The following is a 13,290-nucleotide window of genomic DNA, read 5'->3' on the forward strand; positions in this document are numbered from 1 at the left end:
GGCGTCCTGCCCTCCCTCCCTGGTTTCCTTCTGCCTTTCTTGATTTGAAGTTCGAAAGCCATTTGAGAACTTTTGTGGTGTGAGCCTACCGCTGTGACTGACACACAATGAGATTTCAAAGAAAGCCTGGCCGGTAGACGGGCGGTGACACACGAGCGTAAATCTGGAAGGGACGCTTGGGCGAGGGGCTCATCGGTTTCGAGGAAGAGCTCTTTTCAGGCTGTGTTTGATCAGTGAGCCGGTTCTTAGATTTTCAATTGAAGCTGCAAGAACAGAATTGAATTCAAAGATTTATACTGATTGTGCGGCGCTGTAACAGCCAAGCGCGGGCCGCAGGAGCCGCTGAGTGGCTGCTCAGGTGTGTAACAAAGGCAGTGAGCGAGGAGGGGACAAAGAGGAGCCGGCAGGACTGTGAGACACGCAGAGGAGAGCTGACCCGCGCGGGTTAACGACAGAGGAGGTAAACTAGGGCAGGACGAAGAAAGAGGACGAGAACTGGGAGCGAGTGGAGGGAGCACAGGGGAAGCAGCCAGGGTTTTGCGGCCTGCGCTGTAGGCCGGGAACACACCTGGCAAACAGTCACGACACCGAGGAACGTGAAGGGTCTGCAAGCCGGCTTGTGGACGCTAATCAGCACGGACAGAGGAGAGCTGGGTGTTCTCATTCCTAGCTGTGTTTCTTTCAAACGGCGAAGAATAATCAAATTGAATATTACAGATGATACCTACTATAATTCCTTTCAATCTTGTTGCAGTCTCAAACCTGATTTTGTTGGATTCAGTTTAAGATTTTACACTGAAAGAGTAAGTAGATATTGAAGACAGAATTTAAATTACCCTAAAAATTGGGTACAAACCCTAAGAGATGATTAACCTTGTACATGGGAATTATACAAGTTATTCTACAAAGCTCATAGAAAATTATATTGGAGAAAATACTTGTAGTTAAATTAATAGCTAAAGTTGGTAATAACTGCCTAATGGTTTACATACTGATTTGATTTCAAATGTATTCTCTGATTAAAAACCCCAAGGCATTAGTTGGACAATTAACAAGTAAATAGTTTATAGCAAAAATATCCAAAACACAGATAATGAATTCGGAGTATGTAAGGAAGTTTTGATGATAATAAAAAGATATAAATAAGATATGCTTATTTTAGAAATCATATTACAAATCATACTACAGAATCCAAAATGCCAAGTACTGTTTGTATGCACATGTGACTGTAAAGATGAACACACATGCACACATTTGCACACACATATGTACATACATGAATGTATATACATGCACGCATACATAGTAACTATGAAGCCTGTCCAATAAGCAAATCTACATAACTTACTAGGTATGTGAACTAGGATTTAATTTCTCTGAGCTTTAACATCACCTATCTCATGGATTATTGTGAATTATTAGATGAGTTACTGTATCTAATTTACTGACAGCAGTGCCTGGCATTTAGTTTGCCCTCAACTACATATATGTATTATGGCAGTATATTTATATATTTATGGCTACGAGTATAAAATGTAACATTTTTATCACACATTTCCTAACATGTTAGTAATTCTTATTTCTAGATGGTAAGCAAAGTTTATTTTTGCCTAATTACATTTTAAAAATTTCCTAAATTAAAGAATATGTTAAAAAATGTATGACAAATATAACGAAGTTTAATTATTTCCAAACTAAATGTGGCACTGTCATCAAAAGGTAAAAATAAATGTAGATAGAATTATATATAATTTGCAGAGGCACATGAGTCGGTGCAGTAAGCAGAACAGAAAGACAGCCCTCAAAATTCCTTCCACCTGGTGTCCACCCTCAAAGGTGGATGAGCTATCACTCCCATGAACAGGTTACTCTATATGACAGAGGTAAAGAGATTTCACACATGTAAGGTTCCCTGATCAGTTGACTTGAGTCAATCAAACAGGTAATTATCCTGGGTGGGCATGACCTAATCAGGTGAGCCCTGGAAAGACAGTCCAGAGGCCAGAGAGGTCCTCTTACTGGATCTTACTGGGAGCAGCCTCTAGCAACTGGCAGCAATCCCCAGGTAATACCCAGCCACAGAGTGGAGCCTACAGTCTTCAGATCACAAGGAACTGAAAGCTGTCAACAACTCAGATGACCGTGGAGGAGGAACCCAGGCCTCAGATGCAATCACAGCCCTGTTGACCCCTACATTTCAGCCTGTGAGATCCTGAGCAGTTGAGCAACTAACCAGTGCCAAACTCCTGACCCCAAAAACACTGTGAGGTAATGAATAGGTGTTACTGTAAGCTGCTAAGAAAATGAATATGCTAGAGAAGGAACTGCTTTGCTTTGCTTTTCTGGGGGTACGAGTGGGGCAGGTCGGTCCATGATCCCATCCACTAGAACTCAAGTGTACCGCCACCCCAGCAGCCCACTCCGCACGACTGAAACTTCTGAGAAGCACACTAATAAATAAAACATTACTGAGCGCAAGTGCTTAGGAACTTGAGTAACGCGCTCTCTATGAATATTAGATTAAAAAGGCATGAATAGCTTTTACCATTACAGAGGATAATAGAATTTGATCAGCTAAATCCCAGGGCTTTATAAGGCACAAATTATGTAAACAAGCTTAATGGCTTTTTGATAAAACTACAAAACTAGTGCTAGAAAGAATGCAGGAGGTGTTCCTTATTTGGACTTGAAATTTCACATGGTGCAGCACAAATGATTACTTAAATTTTTAAAATTAAATATGAATGCAAAGAGAGTTATAAAGGACATAAATTAGAGTATAGAATATTAAGAAAAACATTGTTTTTGATTTAGGGATAAGCAGTAAGTTTCCAAAGATAATGGCTGGATCTAGCTTCATTTACTGTTGTTATTAATCATTGGGTAGGAAAGACTACATGAAGCTTTAAATATAAAAGTTCAAGGTTTCTAGAAAATATTGGTAAATATCTTAAGGAACTAGAAACAAGAAGTTGAAATGTTAGAAATATGGATAAATAAAAAAGGCAAATATTAAAAATATATGATAGTATACATTCATAAAAATTATATTTTTAATGTCAAATTTTCAGGGAGATGATAAAAATGAAGAAGGCAGGCAAGAATAACCATGACCACATTTTATAATGTGCCCGAAGATCTAAAAACGGAAACCAGGCTTTGACTTGCACAGAATGCTGAATTCTTCTCTAAAAGATCCAATGCATATCGTCTTTCCTCAGTGTCAACTGTACAGTCCCTCAGACGCTCTGCCATTCAGGGAACCCCTCTAAATTACGAGTGATGTAGCACTGAACTGTAGACAGTCCAAAGAATTGCACAGTAGAGGAACTGCCTTATGAAAAAAAGTGAAAACCGCCAATTTATGTCAAACCTGGCCAAGAAACGAGTAAATTCAAGCTGCTTCAAAGCAAGAGGATTTTGTCTCTAAATTATTTGACTGTAAGTAGTGATAGTTTTCTTTCATGTTTCATGGTAATAATAGAATTTTTCCTTTTTTATTTCTTTTTTTTCTTTTTAATGGAAGGCAGCAGAGAGATCATCAACTCATTCCAATTTCTACTCTTCACTTCAAGGGAACTGAGAGAGCGGGACTAACTGATGCGCTCAGACCCTACAGGGAATCTGCAGAGTACATGCCCACGACGCGGCTCTACCAGGCTGAATTCCAGGCCCTGGAGGCAACAGAGCCAAGTCCTGTCCTGCCCCGCTGAGCCCCTGCCCTTCGGTGCCCACTGCACGGGGTTATCCGTGGCAGAAGCTGCCACGCTTTTCGATCCTGTCTCACCAGCCACCGTCTGGCCAACTCGGCTTTCTCAGTATCCATTAAATCAGGCCCCTCCGTCCCTGACGGCCACCACTCCGACCTGTCTCAACACCGGGACTGTCTAACTGGTCGCTCTGCTCCACGTCTGGGTCTCCTTTGGAGAACCCTATTCACTGCCGCCGAAGTCATGCTTTAAAAATACAATATCATCAATTGCTTGCCTTTCCCTCGGAATCAAGCTTCAACCGCTTTTCATCCAACACAAAGCATTTCATAAGTTGATCTATTTTTTTCTTCTCCCCATTTCTGGGCCCCATAACACCAACTTGTTCTTGAAGACTCAGCTCATGGAAGATTTTGCTTGTCCCTGAGTGTAAGTTAACTGCCCATTCCGTGGTCCCCACAGTTGTCTGAGCAGGTCCTTTGGCGGTTCGTCGCTTGTGGCATGCCACATGCCCTGCGCCCAGCTCGCTGCGCCCTGCCCAACTCCTGGCTCGCTGCCTCGCATTGTGTGTTCGCATTGGTTCATAGTCACTCTCCTCCCTCCAAATCGCTATCATTCTCTCAGACCCGAAAAGTCACTTCAACGTCCACATGGATGATTCACTACTCCCCAAAGGGCTCGTAGAGACTTTTCCCCATTACTCTGAGTCACATTCTCCTACACACTTACAGACTATTTCATCACTGGAAACCTGATCGAGTTCCTATGAGCTTATTCCTGAGATGCCTTTCCCTACGTGATGTCTTTCCCCTAAGTGATGTTATATTTTTCATATATTTATATGCCAACAATGAGCACATTTATATCTCTAACCCAGACATCCTTTAGGGGGCTTATCCAACTGCAAAGTTTGCCTCTCAACTTAGACGGCATATGGCACCTCATAATTAACTAGGTTAAAACTGAATTCTTGAAATTCCTCTAAATCTGTTCTTCTCTTATTTTTCCACATCTCTCAAATGGTCCTGTAATTCCCCTAGTTACCCAATCCACATATTCAGGAGGTATTCTTGATAACTTTCTTTAACCATGCTTATCTAATCTGCCATCAATCCTTTCGATACTACGTTCAAAACAGAGGCAAAATCCATTTCTCTCTCTGGCCTTTTACATTAGCTTCGGAACTGGTCCCAGTGCTTTCGCTGTCAATTATGCACACAAGTGGTAGTTTCAATCGAGACCCTTTCGTTCTCCAGCTTAAAAGCTCTCCATGGATTCCCACCCACTGCTTTCAAAAAATAATTGAAAAAATGAAAGCCAGACCTTTTTGCTTCACTGCCTTCCTTACCGCCTGGGCTGCTCTGGCCCCTCCTGTCTCCCCTCTGCGTTCTAGGCTCCTCTACGAGCCCACTATGTTCCGGTCACTCGGGCTTCAGCTCTTTGCGAGAAAACAATCTCATGCCTGTGGCGTTAATTTATAGACCTCATTTCCCTCCCTCACCTTGGTGAGTGCTTTGTCTCTTTTTATACTTGGTATTTTGGCTAAAATGTTGCTTCCTTAGTGAGGTTTCTCATATCATCCTCTATCCAAAATAAATCACTCCTCGCAATTCCATTATTTTTCTTTATAGAAAAATTATTTGTTTACTTTTAAATGTTTCTCCTTATTATTAGTTGTGAACACTATGAAGACATTTACCATGTCCATTTATTCTCACATGGCAGAGTTCCTGGCACACAGTAAATGTATAAAAAAAAAAACTTAGGAAAAAAGATCTTAGAGGTATGCTCACATACCTCTATTCTTTTTAGTTTCTACCCAAATTAACATCAGCTATGAGCTTCCGGTGAGGTTCCTTTTCTTAAAAATTTCACTATGTCTGTACAAGTGACAAACTCTCCTGCATTCCAACCATCTTAATAGGAAGACGGAAAGAGACCAATCACTGCCAAGACATTGCTTCTTTCCCAGAGAAGATGTGTTGCTCCGTTTTTTGAAATGTGTGATATATTTAACTGTGATAAATACTGAATCACATTTGGGTCACTGAGAAGTGGGACAGCTCTACTGTTTAATAGAAATGCTATATAATAAGGCATATGTACCATTTTTTTGTGACATAGAGTGATAGATCAAGACTTTGTAGAATATCTCATGCTGTGATTCCCTCCCCTACTTCAACATCCATCTCTTAGAAATGGAATAGCCTGAGTCAAGCTTTGTGGTACATACCATGCTCTCTGAGTGATGTCTGGCTCACGTTCTTTCCAGATGAAGGAAGGGATGAGAGGTGGCACAAGGCCAAGTGGTGCCTGCTGGCCTTTAGGGGCCCTGGTGCACTAACGTCCCTAACTGCCTTGAGCGACAGAAGACAAACATTCTCATCCAGAAGGGCTCCTTCTGTAACCAGGGGAGCAGGAGAAGGTCCGGAGTGCTGTGCGTGTACCTCTGCCCCTGGCAGTGATGCTCGGATGCGGGGAAGTGATGCTCGGTCCCCCTGGTCCAGGTTGTTTCACGGGCCAGTTCTTTCTGTGGACTTCGACCTCACTGTTTCACTGTCTGGGGTTTCCCACTACATACTGATTTTTAAAAATGTTTATTTTTAATTGTTCTAGTCTGAAGGAAGATTTTCTAAAAGACACAGTGTTGGAAGGTATAATTGCTTTAGAAACACATTTTACCATTTACCTAACAAATCTAGCAGTATTTAGCTCATTATGTGTTGTGATAAAAACACAGCCCAGAAGAAAGAAACTTCAGTGATACTACTTATTTTCAACATATAGAAAAGCAGTGTTCATGAAACATAAACATGGCATAGTTACCTGTCATGTTGCAGTAAACTTTCAGAGGCCCCAGCGGTCCACTGCCATCAGGATCTATCCAGTAGTAGTTTGACGTCTGGCCTAGGTGTTTGTAGGCTTCGCAGGAAGGCTCATAGATAGCTAGAACGAAACATCGTACATGAGCACAGGGCGAAACAAATGGCTCCCCAGGTAAATTCCCCAGCAACATAGCAAACCTGGCAACCTGCTGAGGAGTGCGGCCTCTTGCTAGAATGAGCATTCTTTTCTCTACATTTAAATTCGTGTTTTGGTTCTTACTCTATAAGCATTTCCGACATAACAGACAAACAGGGGGTGGCTTTTACTGGGAAAAAGTCTAAAGCAATCAATAAATTGTAAATAAATGTAATGTTTATTTCATTGGGATTTACAATCACTTTAAAAGAATATTTAATCTATAGTTTATAGATAACCATCTTTTCACTGTAAGGGGTGTTATTTTGAAGGCCACAAAAATGGGCTGCTTTGCTGGGCTATCAACTAAGAGACCAGAGAAAATCTCTCTCTATTTTTGTGTTTGACTCTCTGTATCTCTGTGTCTGAGAGAGAGAGAGAGAGAGAGAGAGAGAGAGAGAGAGAGAGAGAGAGAGAGAGAGAGACACACACTTTTTGCATAGACAGTTATGAATTTCCCTCAACTAGCTGGGATTTCTAATTTTCTTTTATTTCAGGAAGAAGAAAGACACGCCCCTGTTTCATTTTATTTGTTAGAGGTGCTTTTATGTGGCATCGAATCTTATTTGTGCAGAAAACTGACGTGAATGTGATTAAGTTATAGGTTCTGTTTCACCGTTTCCCTTTTCGTTCCCATGCTCTGGCACACTGCTGAGAGACGGCGCCTGTTTTCAGAAATGCAAAATGGACATTTACATGTTTCCTTTGTAGTTAGAATTCCTAAAATATTACTGCGAAAACTCTTTAAAACAGCTCCACACTGACACCTATGACGAATTTGAAAGTTCTCCTTACAAAATTAAGAACAACTTCTAGTAAAAATTTATTTGATATACAAGCGGCAGAGTCTTTTGGTAAAGTGTGCTTGAATTCACCCTTTAGGATCTGTTTTGCTACATTATGAATTATATCTCTGGGACCTCCTTTTCTACCTTCCTCTTCGACCTTCTCTGTGCCTCCCTTTGGTTTTCCATGGTTTCCTCTCTCCAAAGATGTTAGACCTTAAATTGTATTTCATTTCAACCATAACATACTAGACTAAAACAATTCTAAAGTTCTTTGATTTACTGAATACTTCTCTCTTTTCCTTCCTTCTGAAAATAGTTACTGAATACCTAGGACGTTTGAGCAGTGGATTAGGCAGCACAAAAACAGCTGTGAACAACACAGAGTAAGGGCCCTTGGGGTAGGATTTGCTCACAGATTATTTTGATGCTGCTCACACATAAAGCCCTATTGGAAGAGGATGTGGTTACAAGTTATGCAGAACCCACATACCTTTGGTCCCAGGGTAATGACTAGTATGTCTACCCCAGTTGTCTTATTGGATAATAAACTGTGGCTGTTCTAATTCTGAACACCATAACAAGTAGATTATTGCAATAAAAAGCAGTGAGGAAGTATTTTAAAACTTTAAGCAGGAAGATACCATAATTAGATGTAGGTTTTGGAAAGAAAACTCCTCGTAGTGAAACAAGAGATTTTAGGGAAGTGATTCGGTAGGTAAGGAGAGGGTTTAGGTTGTTACTGCGACAGGCCAGCTGAAAGATGACAAGAACTATATGAGAATATGAGAAAGGATAGAGTAGATGGAACTGATTCATGTGTTTTTAAAAGCAACAGGACATGGAGGCCAAGTGAGTGTAGCTAAGAAGAAAGGGAGTCCAGAATGACCTAAGCCAACAATCTCTGACAATAAACTAACTGCCTTAGGAATCTCTGACAAGCTCTCTCCAGATTATTACAATCTATGTGTATAGCTCAAAATGATCCAACATGTCACTGTTCAAATTCTAAAGTTTTCCTCTGAGTCCCTTTGGCCAATTTGCCATTAAAACCTTTCACCTTAGTTTTCTAACATTTAATAATTAGGCATTCTCTTTTCCCCTTGCCAACACCTTAATCATTTCCCTTATTATCCATCTAGTATCTGGTTAATAACAATCACCCTATTAAATGGTTGTTCTACCCAAGTACCTCTTTACTTTCCATGAAATTATGCTTTTTGATCTAATGCTATTCTGGTCCTAGAACATTACTTTCATAGTGTTCAAAGAATGAATTCTTCAGACTTGTGATATTCTATCCCAAATCACCATCTAAGCATGGAAGGCTTTCTATTATCCTGAGAGATCTTTCCTGATTTTAGCAACTGCATGGAAACCTGGTCGAGTGGGTTTGACACAGGAGTTTGCTCACCCTTTCTGGGGCTGGTTGCCTTTATCTGCAATACACTACAAATCTCCTTCTCAGTCAGAGTTAACTATTGAGGCAGAAGTGGTAAGAGACAGAGCTCTGCAGGAAAACAGATGAGTTAAAATTCTGACTCTACGAAGTGCTATTTATAAACACTGGCAGAGTTACTTATCCCCACTTAGTGTTGTCTGGAGAATAGGTGTCGTAAGTATATTATCATGGTGTTATGAGACTTGAAGGAAATAATCAACATCAATTGCTTAACATTGTGTCTGGTCCATGGTAAACATTTAACAGGTGGAAATTTTATGATTAATGTAAATATTAATAATGTAATACCAATATTATAATATTATAATTAATACTTAGGTTTTTTCATAGGTTGACTCTCCCTTGTTAATATGTCTTTCTGTACAATCCGGGCCATTCATTGCTCAGCTCATGCATTGTAACACTTTATTATAGTCAATTTAGGACTTGATTAACTGTTGTTAATTGAATTTCATATATAAAATTTTTATTTCATAACAAGAATGTGAATTATCTTGATGGGAGGGTCTAGAAAATGTATTTTTCTTTTCTACTCCATATAATCTAATATGGTAGAAGTTTAAGAAAAGCTCTTAGAACTAAACTTAAAATGTATCTATTCTTCATCCTATTCTGACTTTGATAAATGATTAGTTGGCCAGCCAGGAGAAGCATGTGTATCTGAAAACACGACTGGACGGTAAGAAGTGTAGGACGCACTGCATTTCTAAGTGAGCACATACATATTTTAAAGAGGACTGTAGACTTTAACCCAAATAATTGACCAAGGGTAGATGCTGAAGGCATGTGGGTGAGGGAAACTGAGGTTAGATAAGTGGGCGTATCTTCTGCTTGTCTTTAACCTATAACAGGCTTACTACCTGCTTCTGACTCATCAACATAAATGGAAAACTGAGTATGTTGGTCCAAATTCTATCATGTGTGAAAATCACCTGGAGTGCTGTTTAAAACAGGGGTTCCTGGGCCTCACCCCGAAGACTCTGACTCAATAGAGAATCTGCATTTCTAACAAGCTCCCAAGTGATTGCTGATGCTATTGGTCCTGAATGCATGCTGAGAGGCATGACTCTAATCCCGAAAAGAAGTTAACTCTAGAAGAGTAACTAATTCTTTCTTTCTATTTAAATATAGAGAAAATAGGTCATGGAAAGGTGATGCAGTAAAATCTTAAATGGAATAAAGCTAGAATGCTACCTCACTTCACTCGAAAAAATAAAAACGAGTGGGATACAAAGCTCTAAATAGAAACACGATGTCAAAGAAATATACCTGGAGGAATACGCAGGAAAAATATTTGGAAAGAAGTACACTAAAACAGCAACAGTGGTTATCTTTGCGTAGTATGGTTACGGATGATTTAAGACCTTTCATAGTTTTCTGTGTTTTTCATAGGACTTTATAATGTGCACATGTTATGTTATAATTAAAAATACTCTTGTAAAACATGTATCTAGAACAACGGCACTGTGGTAAAATATTTGGCAAGGACAGCCGTAACACAGTAAAATCGCATTTGTTTTATAACTGAATAAGGAATTAAGAGATTTCCATTCAAATCGCCTTTCTGTCATTTACTACCTGAAAAAGCCCCTCAACTTCCTTTTTGCGACTGTAAAATGAAGGCCCCCGTAGCTCCTTCCCGAGGTATCGCGAAGATGAAATGAAATCGCATATGGCCTCTCCCTCTTTGCCACCATGAAATAAGGTCTATATTCTGACAGTCGATTTTAAATTTTTGAGAATCTAAAACCAGCAATTTAGCATGTTGATGAATCTTTACCAGCACTGGTTAAACTGTGATTTAAACCACCACGAGTATCTTCCTGATGAAACAGTTGCTCTTGGCGCACCGTGTGCGAGGTCGGAGGCTGGGTGCTCTGCGTACTGCAAAGCACAGCCCTCCAGGCCCCGCTGGTCCCGGGTTGCCGAGGCGGCCCTCCCTGCCTGTTGCTACGTCCTACGCGTGTGGGGTACGTACTCCTGTTACTACCTTCAAAAGCACACGGGTCGCTAGGAGTGGCCAAGGCCGAAACGTTAGATTAATTACAAGTCAAAAATGAACTCCTACATAAAGGTTATCTTTGGAACACCACGACTAGTCTTTTCCTAGCTGCACAGGAAAGGAACAGTTCACTTCTAGTAAGCTGATATAAAACTGGAAAGAAGCATAACTTTATAGTTCATTTGCTAATAAATGCTGTAACATCCCATTTGAGTATCAACAGTTTATGAATGTCCTTACTTTCCTTGTAGAGACCAGGTGACAAGATGCTGAAAAGGGAGATTTGTTTACTGGAGACTCTACCCGTGAATTAATAAAGAGGCCTTTCAATGGCAAATGTGGACGAACAGAAAAAGCGAAGCAGTAGTTCTCAGCCCTTGAAATGGCCCTGGGAATATCTGGGTTGCTGGTACCAAGAACAGGATAATCTGAGGCCCTCCTTATTCTGATCTCGATAATCACGAAGCCACCTACTGATCTCAATCTGTCTTTAAAAAATGTTCCTCCCTTGGAAAGAGATATTTCTCATTTGAAACATGAAATTGACTTTCTGATCTCAATCAGGCTCTGGCGCATTTGGTTGGAGAAACTAGCTTTCCCGGAATCTCATTACTTCTTCAGGTAACTGCTGAGGTACAGCCAAGCTGGAAACCCAGACAGGCAGCAGTGGCCTTGAGACCCTCCCCCACGAAAGCTCCTCATTCTAGGACCCTGCAATTATTTTTAATTAGCACAACGTAAGCTTCACAATAACTAAGTCCTCATTAACACCTGAATATTAACCTCGTATGTTCTCTGTCTCTTTGGATAATTTTTTTTAAAGCTTGAATAAATGCCCTGAGTAAACCACATTATTTCCCCTAGGAATTATTGTCTCATTATTGGCACACAGCAAATGATGGTGGTTGACAGAGTGTGGGTTTAAAAACAGATATTCTGCGTGCTAATGTTGTCATGATCTTCCCATGAACATAATTTCTGTATGAGATGTTACTTATTATTGTCCTCTAATGAGTTCTTTCACCTGTTCAAGTCTCAAAGAAAAGGGGTAATTTATAAGAAAAAAAAAGTTTTGGTTTCCTATTAAAACAAAAAGCAGCTCCTAGTTCTATCTGACACGTCTTTCGAGAAAAGGTTGTTTTGTACATCAGAGCAAACCGCCTTACTTGCTTTCTACTATCTTCTTCACTCCCCGCTCAGGTCCACTTTTTGTTTGATCCCAAGTCCCTCCCATCTTCACACTGAAACCCTGGAGCCCATAATCCACACTTTAGTGAAGCTGGCCACAAAAGCACTGCTCTTTATCTCTATGTCATCATGACTGTCACACTCCTTAATGATGTCAACATCCATTTTTGGCATTCTTTCACCTTCACAGAACTTCGAATTATCCTGTATTTTATGACTCATTCTGGACAAGCTCTACTTGAATTTATTTATTATTACTTTTAAGTTATAGAAGACTATGAGGAAAGAAAACAAACAACCATAAAACCAAATGGACATACTGCAGACTCACTCTTACCCATTTTAATAGGTCTCTACAATGCAACTTGGCAACCCTAATACGACTCGCTCAGATCCTAGAGAGGTTGCCCATGTTGTGTCTTGCTCCATTTACTTAATCCCTCATTCCTATCTATAACCATCTCGCTCTCATTTTCACCGTGTTTCAATAACGAGAGTAAGAATATGGACTCAAGATGATGTGTCAGCACCTACATTCCTCTCCTTCGATATAATTGTGCTAAACAGGTCCTCTTGCCTCTCCCATTGTCGATTAATTAATTTACTTATTAATATCTACTAATATGATAATATAGTGCTATGCTTTGTAGTAGAAAAAGAAATGAGTGAATCATAAATCCTGGCTCTACGAAATTTGCTATCTAATATATGGGGCAGACATGTTGAGAGATAAAATAATGCGTAATTTTGTTAAGTGTCATAAAAGAGATATAAAAACTAAGTACTGGGAGACTTTAGATAAGAGATTGGTAAATTGGCTTAGGACAGCCTGGAAAGCCTTCATTGGTGATTTCACTTTAAGCTGGGTTTTAAACGATGAAGAAGAGTTTGCCAGCAGGAGGAGAGAAGGACCCTCCCTTACTTCTCCTTCCCAGCTACCTTACTCCAGGCCAGTCCTCAGGTGTTTTAAGACAATTATATTCTTGACTCTCCTTCTTTCTTTTTCCATTGGCTCCATCTTCTCTGTTAATCTGCACTGATCTCCTTTATCTTCGTGATGAGGGAGGGAGGGTGAGAGGGAGAGAGAGAGGGAGAGAGACAGAGAGAAGAGGAGGGGGAAGC

General features: G+C 40.2%; 1 protein-coding gene across 4 annotated transcripts in view; it reads right to left on the bottom strand.

Moving 5' to 3' along the window:
• The window catches only part of CNTNAP2 (contactin associated protein 2), a 1,484,598-nt gene that overhangs the window by 488,882 nt on the left and 982,426 nt on the right, over nucleotides 1-13,290 (bottom strand). For all 4 annotated transcript variants that reach the window (XM_036231126.1, XM_036231127.1, XM_036231129.1 and 1 more), the window contains one exon: nucleotides 6,537-6,656. In XM_036231126.1, the coding sequence (XP_036087019.1) occupies nucleotides 6,537-6,656 (120 nt within the window). The remainder of the gene's footprint in view (nucleotides 1-6,536; nucleotides 6,657-13,290) is intronic.

The sequence above is a fragment of the Rousettus aegyptiacus genome, unplaced genomic scaffold (genome assembly GCF_014176215.1).
Source record: "Rousettus aegyptiacus isolate mRouAeg1 unplaced genomic scaffold, mRouAeg1.p scaffold_m13_p_13, whole genome shotgun sequence".
Lineage (NCBI taxonomy): Eukaryota > Metazoa > Chordata > Mammalia > Chiroptera > Pteropodidae > Rousettus > Rousettus aegyptiacus.